At 41.6% G+C, this 18,165-nt stretch overlaps 1 protein-coding gene across 5 annotated transcripts in view; it reads right to left on the bottom strand.

The window, feature by feature from the left end:
* Positions 1–18,165, bottom strand: part of LOC117068571 (signal-regulatory protein gamma) — a 53,264-nt gene that overhangs the window by 10,300 nt on the left and 24,799 nt on the right. For 2 of the 5 annotated variants that reach the window (XM_033185935.1, XM_033185934.1), the window contains 2 exons: positions 14,022–14,192; positions 724–1,080 (listed from right to left, as the gene is read on the bottom strand). In XM_033185935.1, coding sequence (XP_033041826.1) covers positions 724–1,054 — 331 coding nt within the window. In that variant the 5' untranslated portion in view covers positions 1,055–1,080; positions 14,022–14,192. Of the gene's footprint in view, positions 1–723; positions 1,081–10,154; positions 10,332–14,021; positions 14,193–18,165 lie in introns of those variants that run through there. The other 3 variants (XM_033185937.1, XM_033185933.1, XM_033185936.1) reach the window with 3 other exon arrangements.

Below are 18,165 nucleotides of genomic sequence, written 5' to 3'. Positions count from 1 at the left end.
GCCCACAGTGACTGTGTGACTCAGTCCTTAAATCACACAAGGCTTCAAATAGACCCACAGCAAACACCAAACTTGTTGGCATCTCCTCCCACCAGGCCATCAGACTGAAGAGTGAATCTGTGCCTCCCAGGAATTTTCCCTGTGTGATGTTTCTGAAGATTAAATAAAGAAAAACATGATTTACACTCTCCATCCCCTGGATGAATTTCTCCTCATTAGAATGGAAGAAAATGTAAGCTTGGTGGAGGAAGAGCTATTGGCTGTTTCATTCACTGCTGTTTGCACAACATCCAGGGTGGAGTCTGGCACACAGTGGGTTCTCAGTGAATGCCTGTTGCATAAAGAAGAGACTCGGCCAGCCTGAGACAGAAGCACTCTTTGGAGGCAGCAGGTGAGCTCTGGCTCTGTACCCGGGCAAATCACTCAATCTATCAGTTTCCTCATTCGTGGAACTAAAGGGCTGGGCCAGATTGGGAAGGACAAGAGCTGTAGAGCCAGACAGATTGGAGATGCAGTCTTTCCCATCATTTACCAGCCATGGAACCTTGAGCAATAGTGTGATGTCCCTGGGCCTTAACTCACCTGATCTGTAGAAGGGGGTGACATCAGGTCATGAAAATGAGCACCCACCACCACACCTGATTGTTGCTCAAAGAATGGAGGGTGCTATTATTGAGTTATTGTCACACATCAAGGGATGAGGGAGATCCATGCTGTACTCACCACGCAAAGCCATCTCAGTGCCTGGTCCAGACTTAAACTCCACGTTCTCAGGGCTCCCTTTTCGAAACTTCACACAGTAGTAGGTGCCGGCATCTGCTGGGGTGATGCTACTGATGCGGATGGAAAAGTCCATGTTGTTTCTTTTTGTGAGGTCTGAAACTGTTGTTACCCGGGGGAAGTGGCCTTCTTTTTGATTGTAGATTAATTCTCGGCCTGGTCCAGCTCCTTTGAACCACAGGACAGGTCCCACGGGAAGCAGGGAGGTCACAGTGCAGCGCAGAGTGGCCGTCTCTCCAACTGCGACCAACAGGAGCTTCTCAGGCTGAATCATCTGTAGCTCCTCTTCACCTGTCACTTCTGGAAAGGAGCACAAAGCAATCATTTTTTCATCCTTACATAATCCTGTATTTCTTCGTGTTTATCAAAGACATTCAGTGACTGGGTGCACATCAGGAATCAGGAGCAGGACTTGATCTCAGCACACTGCGTGTATTATCTCATTTAACCCTCACAACAAGCCTATAACATGAAGTCATATTACAGTTGAGGGCACTGAGCCCTGAGGCACAGAGAGTTTCAATTTCTTTTTTTTTTTTTTTTTTTTTGAGAGAGGGTCCTGTTCTGTTGCCCAGGCTGGAGTGCTGAGGCATAATCATGGCTCACTGAAACTTCAACCTCTCAGGCTCAAGCCATCCTGCTACCTCAGCCTCCAGAGTAGCTAGGACCACATGTGTACACCACCATGCCAGGCTACTCTTTGTATTTTTGTAGAAACAGGTCACACCATTCTGCCCAGGTTGCTCTTACTTGAGTGCAAGTGATCCACTTGCCCCGGCTTTCCATAGTGCTGGGATGGCAGGTGAGAGCCATCAAGCCCAGCCAAGGGATTCAGTTTCAAGGTAGGGCTTTGGGTTGAGGACCTGAGTAGAACTCCTGAACTCTACTTTGAAGTGTTTATATATATATATATATATACACACACACACATATATACACACATATATATACACACACATATGTATATTGTATATATAATATAATATATTATATATTATATATGTGTGTATGTGTGTATTTAAAAGCTGTCAGTAAAGCTATGTGTCTTCTGCAGGCTGTTTTTTGCCTTTCCAAGTTCTAGAGGCTGCCCACATTCCTTTCTCACTGTCACATCTTCCCATCACTCTAACATCTTGCTTGCATCCTCACATGTCCTTCTCAAATAATTAATCTCCTTCCTCCTTCTTATAAGGACCTTTCTGATACATTGGGTCCACTCTGACACTAGATCCAGTATTAAAACCACTGTCTTAAAAATGCTGAAGAAAGCAAAGGAAACAATGGACAAAGAACTAAAACAGCAGGAATATAAACACATTAACAAAATAAGAACAGCCAGAATGAGAAATTATAAAGAGAAATCCAATAGGAACTTTGAAGTTGAAAATACAACAATTGAAAGTTCAGTAGAGGGGTTCCCCAACAGGTGTGAGCAGGTGGAAGAAAAGTCATAAAGCTGCAAGGTGGAATAATTAAACTTATTAAGACTGAGGTATGGATGGAAAATGGAATAAAGTATAGAGAACAGAATCTAAAGGAATTCTGGGACACTATCAAATGGATTGAAATACACATTATTAGAGTCCCAGGGGGAAAAAGAAGAGGAAGAGAAAAAGGAGCAGACGATTATTTGAAGAAATCACGGCCAAAACCTTCACAAACTTAATAAAATACATGAATGTACAAATTTAAAGACACTGAAGAAATGCAAGTTTAACTCAAGGATAGAATCTGAGACCCACACTAAGATACATTATAATTCAACTGTCAAAAACTAAATTCAAAGAATCCTGAAAGCAGTGGGAGAGAAATGATTCCTCGCATTCAAGAGACCCTCAGTAAGATTATCAGCTGAGCTCTTATATAAAGTATTGGAGGCCAGAAGACCGAGGGATGATGTGTTCAAAACGCTGAAAGAGGAAAAACCTGTCAACCATGAATTCTATACCTGGCGAAAGTGTCCTTCAAACACAAGGGAGAAATTAAGACATTCTCAGATAAACAAAAACTAAGATAGTTCATGACCACAAAACCTTGCTTACAAGAAATGTTAAAGGGAGTGCTTCAGCTGGAAATGAAAGGATGCCATATGGCAACTCAAAGTTATATGAAGAAATAAAGATGTCCAGTTATATGTAATTTTTTTTAACCATATTTACCTGATACCTCAACATCCCACAAACAAGTTGTGAGCACCCTGCCAAACCAGGTACAACACTGTGATAAAGCTGGTCCCAGCCACAATTCCTCTTCTTGTCCTCCTCTACTGTGACCTAGTGATACTGAAACATTTTAGTAAAACCCATCATGCTTTTTCTTTGTGTCCTCCATCCTGACTTCCAGAAAAGGCAATGGCTTCCCGTCTCTCATCTCTCTTGCTTCCCCATCTGCTTGGTTGAGCCTTCTCCCTGGGAGCTCCTCCCATATGGCTTCCTGTGTGGCATGCCCTACCCCGCTATGCCTCTCCAGATGAAATTTTCATAACCATGGTAGAGTGATCCTTTAAGACATAACCTGCAGGACTTACTCTACCATTTTCACCACTAGTGGCAATGAAGAGGGGATTATTCTAAACCAGGGTAGAAAGTTCCTAGGAGATGCACTTTGACTGTTCATGGCTTACTGATTTGCTACTTATTGGCTCCACGAATTTGAGAAGGCTTTTTACCCTGATGGCTTTCCTGTGCTGTGCTATGCACAGTTATGTGTTGCCTTCTGGAGTGCTGCCAAAGCTCTCTATCCTAAAGTGTGTATCCTATTCCAATATCAATAATGACAGCCGCATTTCTTCAGAGCACAGGATGATATAGCAACCTCTTCAAAGAAGACTCATATGATACTTACAATAATGTCACATAATCCAGAATCTCTAAGTTGTTCTGAGGTACCAGTGGCAATGTATTCTTCATTTACAAATTTTACTTACAAATTAAAATCACAGGCACTCCTTTTAGTGCTTTCAAACAAACAAAAATACCTCTTCTCTCTAGAGACTTTGGCAATGATTTTCATTCCTCTTGGAATCTCTAGACCACTCCTGATGGTCATAAACTTCCCCAGGGCTTCTAATGCAAAACAAAAAATAAAACAAAACAAAAAAGCCCCTCTCTGCCTTGTTCTTTACTTCATTCTAACAAAAAATGACTAGAATCTACTGGGTTGTGTTCCAGATCTAGGAGGAATACTTTCTGTTGCAAGCATTAACCACTGGTTGTCTCACAGGCCAGTCCCTGCTCATCTGAAATGGCTCTCATTGGAACTTAAACTTCTACTGAAACACAAAATTTAAATTTCTGTCAGGCACAGCTGCACACCTTTCTGTTGACAGTGGCCTTATTACTACTGGATTTGTTGATGCAACAATCCTCAGCCAAATACTAGATAACTGAATTGAACAGCATATTAGAAGGATAATAAACCATGAGCAAGTGGTATTTATTCCTGGAATACAAGTATGTTTCAATATACGAATGACAAACAAACAATATGGTATGCCATATTTATAGAACAAATAGAAAAAACATCTATTTTGATCCTGATAAAATTTTGATCTGTTTTGATCAAAACATCTATTTTGATCATGATAAAAACATGATCATCTATTTTGATGCAGAAAAGCATCTGATAAATTTGTACATCTACGTATGATGAAAACAATCAATAAAAGGGATATATGAATACTTTCACAAGATGATTAACATTCACATACTCATACTTTATTTTTATTGTACTGATCATTGCCAAAAATTAATTTTTTCATTCACCTATTTACCATGTGTGTTGATTACTGTCTTCCTCCCCAGTGGATGCAAGCAGCAAAAGGGCACTTACTGTTTCTTTTTTATTCTACTGAAGTACCCCATGTTTCTATGTCAGATCCTGGCACATAGTAGGTATCCAATAGATATGTGTATAATGTTTGAATTGCTCAGTGGGACATTTCCCTCGAACACGGAAATCTTCTATTTTAGGTGGTTTACGTCTGTGGAATTTGACAGAAAATGAGTTTCCCACGTAGAGGACTTAGTTAAAAAAAAAAAAACAACAACAACAATCAATTTGCAAACATATAGAAAGTAGAAGAGCCCAGAGAAGAAAACCACAATCCTCCTTCACACCACATCGCCCACTCCACTCCCAAGAGCAGCAGCTGCAGAAATCTCATGGAATAGAATCAAGGCCGGAAGTGTTTGAGTAATGGTGAAACCTGTGACCTCTAGAGTCAGAGTGCCTGAGTTCAAATCATAGCTCTACCAGTTACCAATGAGTGAGCTTGGAGCACTTTGTGCTTCTGTTTTCTTATGTTAGGGAATGTGACAAGAATATCTACTTTGTATATAATGATCACATGAAGAAAAAGATGTAAGGCATTTCCAACAGTGTCTGTCACATGGTGAATGTTCAAAAATTGTAAAGTTATTGCCTGGTAGATTTTCTAAGGCTTGGAGGCTTCAGTGGACATCAGATGACAAGGATAAGGATAAGGATATGGATACGGATATAAATATGACTATAATTATAGGTAATATAGGCAGATCTGTGTCACTTGTATCCCCACATTTTTTTCCTCAACTCTACCATTCATGGAAGAGGAAATTTCAGAATAGAAATGCACAGAAATTCAGTTTTGAGGGAAATGCATTTTACCAAAGGAGAAGTTTGCTTACCTGTTGCTTATATTAACAGATTGGGGGACTTTGAGTGGTAAGATTAGAGAAATAGGAAGGAGGCAGAATGGCTGGGCAATAGAGAAAACCACGCATCTTTTTTATGTGCATTTCATGTAGACTGAAAAAACGAGTTGAAGGTTATAGTAAAGAAAGTGTTTTTAAAATCCTGTGTGTGTTTCAGCATGGTCACATGAGATTTATCTCAGGAATGCAAGGGTGGTACAGCATTCATAAATCTCCAAATGTGATATGCTACGTCAAGGCAATCTTGAGCAAAAAGAACAAAGATGGGGCCAGGCATGGTGGCTCATGCCTGTAATCCCAGCACTTTGGGAGGCTGAGGCGAGCAGATCACGAGGTTAGGCTATTGAGACCGTCTTGGCCAACATGGTGAAACCCTGTCTCTACTAAAAACACAAAAAATTAGCCAGATATGGTGGTGCACACCTGTAGTTCCAGCTACTTAGGTGGCTGAGGCAGGGGAATCGCTTGAACCCGGGAGGTGGAGATTGCAGTGAGCCGAGATCGTGCCACCATACTCCAGCCTGGTGACAGAGCGAGACTCTGTCTCAAAAAAAAAAAAAAAGAACAAAGATGGAGGCACCACACTGCCTAATTTCAACATTGACTACAGTGTCAAAGTAATCAAAAAGGCATGGCACTGGCATAAAAAGAGACATTTAGACGAATGGATCAGAACAGAGAACCCAGCAATAAACTCACACATTCACACTCAATTGACTATTGACAAAAGTGTGAAGAAAACACAATGGTGAAAGATCTGTCTCTTCAAAAAGTGGTGTTGGGAAAACTGAATATCCATGTGTAGGAGAATAAAATTAGACCTTCTTCTCATGCCGCATACAAAAACAACTCAAAATGGATTAAAGATTTAAATGTAAGATCTGAAACTGTATAAGAACTAGAAGAAAAGTTTCATGACATTGGTCTTGGCAATAAGTTTGGATTTGAGCCCCAAAGCACAGGCAACAAAAGCAAAAATAGACAAATGGCATTAATAACAAACTAAAAAAGCTTATACACAGCCAAGGAAACAATCAAGAGTGAAGAGACAATCTACAGAATGGAAGAAGACATTTGCAAAGCATACATCTAATAAGGAATCCATATACAAAATATATAAGGAAGTCAAACAACTCAACCATAAGAAAACAACCCTATTAAAATATGGGCCAAAGATCCAAATAGACATTTCTCAAAAGAAGATATTAAGATGGCAAGTCAGCATATTAAAAATATCCAACCTTACTATTCATGAGATAAATGCAAATTAAAACCGCAGTGAGCTATCATCTCACACGTGTAAGAATGGCTATTATCAATTGATTATTTAGCAAGACCAGATGGCAGGCTTAGTGGCCTGACAGCAGTCATGCCCTGTAGTGCCCCCAAAGGGCACGTGCCATTTATAAACCACCCTGGAATTCTCTGTTGTTGTGTTGATGGAAGTGGCTATAACTAAAGGCAAACGTTTTATGTCAAGAGGAAAGAGGTCAGGCATACAGCTGGCGCAGAAAACCTTGACTGCTTTCTGCCAGGCTCAGCAGTTTTTCAGCTGTTCATCACCCTTAGAACAGTGAGTGGTAGAAAGTGTGGCTATGCTCTCTAAGGGCCCTTGGATTATGGTGGTAAGCAGCATATATGCTTCATCCCAAATGCAAACTCTTTGCAATTTTTAAATCATTTGTATTAAGGATTGGTGAAAGTTTAAACTGTGAGATGGAGAGGGGAAGAGGAGAGTTTAACAAGCAAGTCCATAAAGTGAATGGGATGTTTAACCTCCTTTGATATTTTTTAGCACTTTAAGTATAACTTTGTACCCAAATATTGTAAAAATTGTAGATCAGATCTACCAAAATCTTCTCTTGGCTATCCTTGGTTATTCAACAGCTTATATTACTAAATATTTTTCCAATACCCTGAAATGCAAAGTCTTTATTAATTCAGACTTGTTTCTCTCTCATTGTTAGAATTGGGTTTTAACATATGTACTTTAGTTGCTGAAAAGAAAAATAAATACTGATGTATTTCACTTGAAAAAAAAAAAAGAATGGCTATTATCAAAAAGAGGAAATTTAACTAGTGTTGGAGAAGATGTGGAGAAAAGGGAACGCTTGCAGACAGTTGGTGGGAATGTAAATTAGTAGAGCCATTAGTGAAAACAGTATGAAGGTTCTTCAAGAAATTAAAAATGTAACTCTTATCTGATCTGGCAATCTCACTACTGGCATATATCCGAAGGAAATGACATCAGCATGTCACAGAGATATCTGCACTTCCATGTCCATTGCAGCATTATTTACAATAGCAAAGATATGGAATCAACCTAGATTTCTATCAGCAGGTAAATGGAGAAAGAAAATGTAGTATATATGCACAATGGAATTCTAATCAGCCTTACAAAAAGGGAAATCCTGTCATTTGCAACAACGTGGATGAACCTGGAGGACATTCTGCTAAGTGAAACAAGCCAGGCACAGAAAGACAAACACTGTACGATTTCACTTATATGTAGAATCTAAAAAGTTGAACTCATAGAAGTAGAAAGTAGAATGGTATTTATCCAGAGTTAGAGAGGGGATGCAGTTGAGGAGATATTAGTCAAAGGATACAAAATTTCAATTTAGATAAGAGAAATAAGTTCAAGATATCTATTGTACAATGTGGTGTTTATACTTAATAATATGAGTTGTATTCTTGAAAACTGCTGAGATAGCAGAGTTTACGAGTTCTCAGAATAAAAAATGATAAATATATAAGGTAATGCATATGTTTATTAGTTCAAATTAGTCATTCCACAATGAATGCATATTTCATAATATGTTGTACGTAAGTATATATACTTTTGTCAAATAAAAATAAAATATTTATTTTGTTAAAAATTTCACTGAAAACAGAAAACTAAATAAAATGTTGGAGAAACAATGATTAAAAATGAAATCTCATATGTGAATGTACATGTACATGCATATGCACATGTGCATATATATATGTGTATATGTAATGTGTACACAAATATATATAAAAGTTTGGCCTATCATGTTATTACGTAAGGTTGTTTTATGCATTAATTACAGTTATTACAAATTTAAAAATCTCAGTAAAATATTTGGCACATAGAAATATTCCAACATATTTTTAACAACATTTTGGAAATACATACATATGCTAGCGTTTTACCTCTGGTTGTTTCTGACTGGCGTGATGGGTGACTATTAATCTAATGTTTGCTTCGCTGCATTTTCTAATATTTCTGTACATAGCATAACATGGTTAAAAGGGTGATAAGCTCTGGAGCTGGTCAACCTGGACTTGATCCCAACTGCTCCATGGACTGAGGTAGGGGACAATGAACAAGTTCCTCCCTCTGCCTCACTCTCCATTTGCAAATAGGGCACAAGAGTTGTAGCTTTCACACAGGGATGTTGTGAGGATTAGTTGACTTCATACAAGCAAAATGATAAGTGTGTCTACCTTACAGGAAGAGAGCAATTGCTGAGCTATTACTGCTGTCATTTGGGTACAGTGTATGTGTAAGAAAAATAATTTGAACAGTGAGACCCTTGCCCTCTAAGACCTGTGAGGTAACATCACAGGAAGGCCCACTGGGCAACTGAGAGGCTATTGTGCCCAGCCCTGTGACCAGGGGTCAGCTGCATGGTCTGAAAAGGGGTGAGGACAGGCAGTCTGTCTGGGAGCAGTGAACAGGGCTCTCCCAAGTGGCACCAGGAAAGACCTCCCAATCCTGTCTGCCTGGGGGAAGGGAAAATAAATTCTCCAGAGGAAAGTCAAGATGACTAAGGGAGTTTGTGGTGCCTGTTATAAGCTGAATGTGTCCCCAAAGCAAATGGGTTGAAGCCCCAGTCCCCAGCGCCTTAGAATGTGACAAGGTCTTTAACCCATTTATGCCTGAGGTTGCAATTTTTTTAATTTGAAAAATCAGAACTTAACGATGCTCTTGAGCAGTAGGATATAAATAACTCCCACAAGCTTAGTGATCCAATAATGGAGCACTAGGCATAAATGGGTGAAGCATTTTAGTTAAATGAGGTCATTGGTGGGGAGCCTTAATCCAATATGGCTGATGTTCTCATAAGAGAAAATGAGAATACAGACACATACAGAGGAAGACCATGTGTTAAGACACATGGAGGAGATAGCTTTCTACAAGCCAAGGAGAAAGACCTCAGTAGAAACTAACCCTGCTGGCACTTTGATTTTGCAATTCAGCCTACAGAACTGAAAGACAGAAAGCAAATGTCTATTGTTTTAGTCACTGAGTCTGTGGTGCTTTGTTATGGAAGCCCTAGGAAAGGAATATAGGGCGCTGTAAGCACAAAATGTGGAACTTCTTAAAGAGGAGGAGGGCACAGAAAAATGGGTGGGAGGACTCAAGACAGGTAAGGATTTAATAATGATTCTTCTGTGTTTGTCAAATAAAATACTATAAAAATGTAAGTAATTGTGATGGTGGCAGAAGCATCACAAGGTTTGATGCCTCTGGTAGCCAACTGCAGATCCACAGAGAAAGTGCTCAGCTCCCTGATCTTCTGCTTTTGGACAATGTCCAGTCCTTGACTTTCCTTGGCAGTGCTTGTGCTGATCTGAAATCGCTGCAAGTCCAGGGGCAAGGCTAGGTCCAGGAGGCAGGGAGAAAGGGTTCTAGCCCAATGCAATGCTCACCTGTAAGTCCCAGCAGTAGAGTCAGAAGCAGGAAAGGACCAGGAGGATGGGACCAGGAGGCTGGGACAGGCATTTTGGAGACCTCAGAAGCCTGCTCTGTTCAAACGTCTGTTCTGGGGAGATCTCAGACCCTGCTCTGAAGAGAGAAGACAAGCCCTGCCTCCCTCAATTCAAGAGGAAGTGGCTGTGATGGAGTGCAACAATAACCTGCTTCTAGATTGTGACATACAAATCAGGCACAGCAGGCAGCTACAAAGCAAGGAGTTACTCGTGCTCCATTTTCAGGAGAATCAGACAGCATTAGCAGAAATAATGCTTCCTGCCTGCCTGGGGCCTGTGCTCCCTCCTCATGACCCCAACCCCATTTTCAGGTCTTCTTGGTGATTTGCCATTTGGGGCTTTTAAGCCAAGAAAGACCTGTTGTTAGGAACTGTTTTCTAAAGTCTTTATTTCAAGACCCTAGGATGTGGTTGGCTTGTGGTCTCGTTCTGCCTCAACCAAATGCCACTCAGCTGGAGGTAGGAGAAGTGTTCACAGGACCTGCTCAACACTGGAGAGGAACCAGATCTTCTCCTGAAATGATTTTCTATTCCAACCTTTTATTCCTATAATTGGCAAAACTTAGCCCAAACTCAGTCTCTTGAGGACCTTAGCACTTTCATTTGCCTGCACCCAGCAGAAGGAATTATTTCTTGACTCCTTCCAGGAGAGAAACTGGGTTTGGGGTAATAATCAACTGATTTGTGAAGTGAGGTGGAGATTGTGGGTTCTGGAAAGGGGATAGGGTTATCATGAGGGAAGATTATGGTGGGCAGCTTCCTGGGGCTGTCACATCAATTTCAATACCCTTTCTTCTACATACAGAGCACCTATTTCATTCGCCACTGAGTTCAGATAGGAAATGAGGAAAAAGGAAAAATCCATGCTCCCACCAAGAGTGTGTACCAAGGAGTTGGGGAAGTCGCTGGGCCCTTCTATACTCAGTTTCAATCTCCTAAACTGGGAATAGTAAGTCTTTTTTTGCAGTGTTTTAGTGACGATTAAAGAGATAACGACTATATCATGCCTGAAACCCAGTAGGTCATTATTGATACTCACGGTGCCAGGTGAAGAGCAGGCACTCAAATGTTGTTTTTGAGTGGATCCCTACTGCATGCTGAGTTGCCCACCAGTGGCCTTCTCCCAGCAACCCAGGCCTCCTGAGACCCAGCTTATATGGTATATTTGGACTACCCCTGCCACCTTGAAATCAATTTCTCCCTCTGGATTCTCTAAATCCTGCTCCTTGTTCATCCGTAGATTAATTGCTCCTCTTACAATTTCCAGCTGTATGATTTTCAAAAAGACACTACTTTTCTGAGCCTTAGTTTGATTATATGTAAATAAAGGTTAGAATATGCACCTTGTAGAGCTATGGTAGGAATAATATAAGCCATACTGAATGCTTGAATCATAATTAATTATAAGCAAAAAAAGTGGCTATAATTATTTTCTGTGTACAGTAAGAGTCCACTGGTTCTCTGCCACGGTTGTGCTTTAGAAAAGCCACCTTGTTAAAATAAATGATTTCTCTTCCAGCATCTATGACTAAGAAAGACCTGTCCAGAATCCTTATTTCACATGTGGGTTTTAGATCCTTAATCTGTCATGAATAATTGTCAAATCAAATTGTAAATGTTATCATGTTTTAATTGAAAGTTCTGTTTTAATGTGGCAGATGTATACAGGGTAAAATCTTCCCCTCTTTCTCCACATCCACAGTAATGAAAACACAAAATGAAAAGAATATATGAATCAATGTCTAATTACACTTGAATACAAACAATTGGCCTCTATGTGACATGAAGGAATTATAACAGCTATCATTTATTGAGAGTGTCCTGTGCTCCAGATATGATGCCAAGCATTTTTCCATTGGTAATGTCATTAAATCATTGCTCTGACCCCATGAGGTAAGCTCAACCATTAACTTCCTTTCACAGGTGAGAAAACCCGAGGCATATGGAGAGTAATGAATTTGCTCAAGATCACCCAACTTTTAGAACTGGAACATAGGCTGCCACACTCCACAGCCTTCACTTTTAATGGTTGTACTATGATACCTCTCATAGGAAGGGAGAGGCATCCCTCAGGAAGAAAGCAGAGAAGAAGCCATAGTCTCAATTAGGAGCAGCCCTCACAGTGAGGCTGGGGCAGGTGCAATGCTCCATGAGGCCCTGACAATCCATGATCACGTGAGGAATTATTCCTGGGAAGATGGCAGTGCAAACAAGAATCACCAAAGATTTGAAGAACAGCACTGCAGCTAACAAATTCAAGAAAAACAGTAACTCAAAAACAAATAGCAATCAAAAGAACTTCCCACCTGAGCAAATATGAAAAAATAAAATGTGCAAAGTTCTTTAAAATTAATATACTTAATGATCTTATAAGGAAAAGAAGAGGGAAGTAAATTCATAAACCAACATCAGGCATGTGTTAATATGAAACAGAAATAGGCGGGCATGAAGTAACAACAATCCTCTTGAAAAAATATCAAAACACAGACTTTGGAAATGAAAACATAATCAGTGCTGACATTAAAAAAAAAAAAACTTAATAGGTTGACTAGCTGACTATACATAAATAAGTGTAATAGTAAGTTAGTAAACTGGGTGATTATGTAGGGGAAATCTCCTGTGATACAGCACAGAGACAACCAAACAAAGCAACGTGGATAGGTAAAAATATACCACAATACTGTGGTAGATCTTTTCCTATTGCTCTATTTTTACCTAGCCACATTACTACACTACCTTGAGAGGTGTGAGTCATAAAGTATTATGTCTCCAAAAATAAGAATTGGGAATATATGACTCAAAAATACATAGAATGGTGTCAGGAAGATGGCAGAATCTGTGCTTAGAGCAGCAAATGCCTTCTTGTGAACTTCAATCCTTCAGTAAAGATCAACTAAGTAAATAGATGCTTACAATTTTTGTGGAAATCATGTGGAGAATTGAGTTTTCAATTTAGGCTGACTTGGGGAAGCATGGATAAAATCTGAATGCTTGAGAGGACCAGGAGCCTGGGAGTCCATGAGCTAAAATTCTTCTTTATCTGCCATGTTTCACCCCAACTCATCACAGCAGGTGCGGATAACCAGGGATGACTGTGGGACACATGAGAAACTGGGAGCTGGATGCCCCAGAAGACTAAAGACGGAAGACTGTGGGCTTAGGAATCAAAACTTCCTAGTCTGAAATCCAGCTCTAACAGGTCCCAGCTGTGTGATCTTGGGGTCACTATTAACCTCCCTGTTTCCTGAGTTTCCCCAAGGGTACAACGGAGAGAATAATCATACCATCTTCATAAGTTTGTGATGGGAATTAAATGAACCAATATATGCAAATTACTTAATACTATCTGACCGTGTCCCCCAAAAGTTATATATTCAGTATTACCTTTATCATTATAGATAGTAGTTAAACATTATTGTTATTAGATAGTGTTTTGGTTATAGCAACAATTTTAAAAAACAGATCCTCTGCCCTCAAGCACTTATGATGCAGTGTGACAACCTTGGCCAGTGGCTGGCAGAGGTGGAGTACCACAATAATGAGCTGAGGTCATGTGCCCAGCCCTAGAATCATGGAGTCATTACTAGCACCAGGGGCATGGTACAGGCATGATGTCTGGGGAATCAGTATGACCCCAATAAGGGTCTACACAAATGCTCATGGAAAAGCTGTTCCAAATCTTGTCTCCTGCTGGGATGGGAGAGAAGACATGCTCCCAAACGGAAATCAACAGGAGCAAGTGAGATGGGCTGAGAGGGTGAGGAGGCATCATGTAGAAACACACCCGTGTAGAGCAGGCTGCACTCACCTGTGAGTCCTGGCAGCAGAGGAAGTGGCAGGGGTTGTCCAGATGGGCTGGGAGACAGGGATGGACATGGCCTGCCCTGTCAGACTGTGTCTCATAGAGAGAACCCAGACTCTGCTCTGTAGGAAAGGAGGGCATCTGCTCACCTGCTATGTTGTCTGAGGAGTGAGGTAGCTGTAGGGAGAAAGGACCATGAGACTGAGACCATCCTCCATTGTGAAAGAGGAAGCGGACACAGTTGCCACCTCTGGGAAGTTGTCAATGTCTGTGCTTGGGGTTCCCAGGCCTGGGGAGGTCAACTGCTCCAGAACCTGCTCTCTGTTTCAGAGGCACTCATCTCATGCCAGGGGTCCCATGACCCTTCCTCATTGACAGCCCAGACCGAGAGGGTTCTGCAGCTAAGGACTGAGCTTGCAGCTTCAGAGACCATAATTCCAGGTGTGGCACATTTGAGGGCTTGTGGCTGTAGTAACCTTCTGGGATGAAACCAAATCCCCTGGACAACCCCTGCAAAAGTCCCTTAAGCCAACACCAAGGAACAAGCTGAGCAAATCAAAAATGACAATTCTTCTTAGATCTGTCAGAAAAAATGAGGTCACAGGGCAAACCACTGTCCCCAGAAATGGGGAGTTGGGCAGGGTGATATAGAGAATCACAACTTCCTAAAGCCAAAGCCTCTGTGGGAACCAGTACCGGGGAGGAAAAGCTGCACTGCAATTGAAGAATTTCTTGAGGCTTAGTGTGGGCCAGTCTTAGAAACAGACTCCAGGAGGACCCAATAATGGAGGTCTCCCACACTTTTGTGAGTTTTACCTCTGGGAACTTGATTAGCTCCTCAGAGTGAATATGGGAGAAATACTCACTTGTGCTCCCAGGACACGGAGAGGAAAAGCAATCATTTAAAAATATACCAGAGTGTCCTGCTGTTCTTTCGCTTGTTCCATATAGTAAATACACAAGACAAAGGCAACATTCTTCCAATTACTGTTGATACATTTTTACAAAGAAATAAAACAATTTGACACTCAATGTTTCTAATGCTTTGAATTATAGTGTACTAAATATTTGTTTGAACTTCCTGCTACATTTCTAACTGACAATATGACAGTTTCTAATATTTTGACAAAAATTATGAGGATCACAGAACAACCATTATTTTTCCCACTGAATGTAGAGTTGTTTTCCAGGACTTCATGGCTTCCAGTTATCTTTACAGTCCTGCACTGCCATGCAAAGTAAGAACATGCAGAATAAGCACACGTGGTAATATAATACAGTGCTAAGTAGAAAAACTGATCAGGATAAGAGGAACTGAAATTCTAGGATAAGAGAGGAAAATGACTATTTTTCGTAACCGTGGTTTACAAAATGTGTCTTTAATAAAGTGAAATTTGAACAGAAACTTACTTAAAGGAAAGAAGAGAGTGAGCCATGTAGCTGTTTTGGGGAAGAAGCAGAGGAATGATACGATTTGACTTTTCCAAAAAAAAATCATTGTGATTGAAAATTGCAATCCAGTAGAGACGATAGCAACAGTTTGAAAGAGATGATACTGATTGGGACCAGAAAGGAGTGATGGAGGTGAGAAGCACACAGGTTATAAACACAACTCAGTGGTATACTGGAGCAGGCTTGGGCTGATTCAAGAGAGCCAATTGTCAAACTTTCAGGAATTCTGCAATCCGGTTGCTAAACTGTTGGAAGCTTGAAATTGGCCATATTGGGAGTATTTACACTACCAAAATTGGCAAGCGTTATAAATCAGCCTTCTTTATCCTTTTGAAGAGTCAACTGTTATACGTTTGTCATCTCACCAGTGGACATAAGCATTTTGAAGCAGAATTGAATATTGCATGTAAATGAAAACGAAATCGAGGAGGACTCCAAAGCTTTTCGACTGTCACAGCATTCCTGCCATAAGCAACAGGGTTAGGAAAGTTGCAGATTGTCAGAAACAACTAGTGTTTCCATCCCAGAGAGAGGAGGGAGAACTGCTTTCTTTGTAAGTGGGAGGAGTAGGACACTGTCTTAGTCCATGTGTGTTGCTGTAAAGAAATACCTGAGGCTGGGTAATTTATAAAGAAGATACATTTGGCTTGTGGTTCTGCAGACTGTACAAGAGCATGGTGTCAGCATCTGCTTCTGATGAGGCCCTTGGACTGCTTCTACTCATGGTGGGAGACAAAGAGGAACGGGCATCACATGGTGAGAGAGGAAGGAAGAGAGAGAGAGAAGAGGGAGGTGCTAGGCTCTTTGTAACAATCAAATCTTGTGAATACTAATCGAGCAAGAACTCAATTATTACTGCAGACAGCACCAAGTCATTCATGATGTATCTGCCCCCATGGCCCAAACACCTCCCTTCAGGCCCTACCTCTAACATAGGGGATTAAATTTCAACATGGGATTTAGAGGAAACAAATATTCAAACTATCTTGGATGCTTAAACAAAGAGGAAAGAGAATTGTCTTTTTCTTTAAAACTGGGATGGGGGTTCATTGGTATTCAGGGGACATAGAGAACCTCAACAAGGCTGGAGAGATGGAGTAGGCGGGAATCCAGAAGACAGAGTAACTACTGAAAGGCTGGAGAGAGTCTGGTTTATGGCCTGTCTCAAAGAGACGGATGCGAGGATTCCTGGTGTGTTCAGATTTGGTGTGTTTTTCACATTCTAGGGCGATGCTGTGAGTCAATGCCCAGAGCCCCATTCTTTGGCCCCTTCTCAGTACCATGTGTGAAGACTCCACTCTAGGGCGTCAAGGTGGTAGAAACTGAGGGTTCCACGTGGCAGGGGAGGAAGGAAGGAGCTGTGGGAAACATGTCCACGTTTAATCATCTGCTCATCCTTCAAGAAATGTTTCCGGAGAGCCTGTTATGTTCCTGGTGCTGGTCTCCTCCTGAGATGTCTGTGGTGGTTGGACAGGCAGCTCTGAGATAGGATTGTGCCAGCTCAGTCCTCCTCCTAAGTCCTGGCGCCCCTTCCCGCATCCTTTCCACTCAGGCACTCAGAGGATCAGAGCGGGAACAGCTTTCAGAGTTGCCTATCTGGGGCTTCACAACATTACAGTGGGGATTCCTTAGAATGGAGTTCAGCATCAAATAATCTAGAGACGGCCTGTCAGGGACCACCCACAGAGTTGCCTCTCACTTAGCACCCTCTTCTCACTTCCCGCATAGGCCTCTAAGGCACTGTGGACACCTTTGAACAGCCTTGCTGTAACCCACTTCCTGCAGCACCCACACACTTCCTGGGGCTGGGAGCCTCTTAGAGGGTTTCCTGAGACTCCTGAGGGTGTGGAGGGAGCTCGGTTACCTTCTCTAAACTCCACTGAACATGATGCTGCATGGCATGTGAGCTGGGCTCTCTGGCTGGCCTTGCCCTTATGGGGCAACCCTTGGCCAGCCGTTCTGTCCCCACACTTATAGTCAGTCCTCTGCTTCAGTGGATGTTAGATGGCAGAGACATCAACCACCAGCCGCACCCTGGGGTCCAGGAGGAGAGCTACAAGGAGTGGGGTAGTAGGAGCTGGCATGAGTCCTAGAAATCATGAGACATGTCCCAGGCCATGAGAGGGGCCACCTGGGACAGACCTCCACTTACCCCATTCAAGGCTACCTGCACCCAACAAGGCTCCAAAACTTTTGAATCTGAGTCCTGCCCTGGATGCCCTGGATCCAACCCAAGGCAGAAGCTGGGGAAGGAGGCTCCTTCTTCCCAGTCATCCCATCTCCCAGTGCCAGGCTCTCCTACTGGAAGGAGAGGGCGGAGAGAGCTAGTACTCAGGTATTCATACAATGCAAGGAAGCCATGGACTTGTTTCTGAAAGGAGTGATGCCTCCTCAAGAAGAGTCTCAGGCATGTCCTTCAGGAGGGATTCCAGAAGAAGGTATTGTGCTCCTAGGAGATGACAGTTCTAGGCAGGTTGTGGTCCCTGAAGGCCTTCCAGTGGGACAAGACACGAAGGTGGAAGACAGCATTATTGATGATCCTGACCCTGTGTTTGCCCAGGCTAATATATGTGGGATGTCTTGGTTTTTAATAAAGAAAGTTTAAAAAAGAAAAACAAAAGACAAAGTTCTAAACTAGCAAAAGCCTCATAGAATAAGGATGTAAAAAAAAAATATTTTTGTACAACTATAAAATGTG

Source organism: Trachypithecus francoisi, unplaced genomic scaffold (assembly GCF_009764315.1).
Source record: "Trachypithecus francoisi isolate TF-2019V2 unplaced genomic scaffold, Tfra_2.0 Lachesis_group21, whole genome shotgun sequence".
Classification (NCBI taxonomy): Eukaryota; Metazoa; Chordata; class Mammalia; order Primates; family Cercopithecidae; genus Trachypithecus; species Trachypithecus francoisi.
The sequence above is the reverse complement of the archived record's forward strand: the minus strand, read 5'-3'. Positions and strand labels throughout refer to the sequence as shown.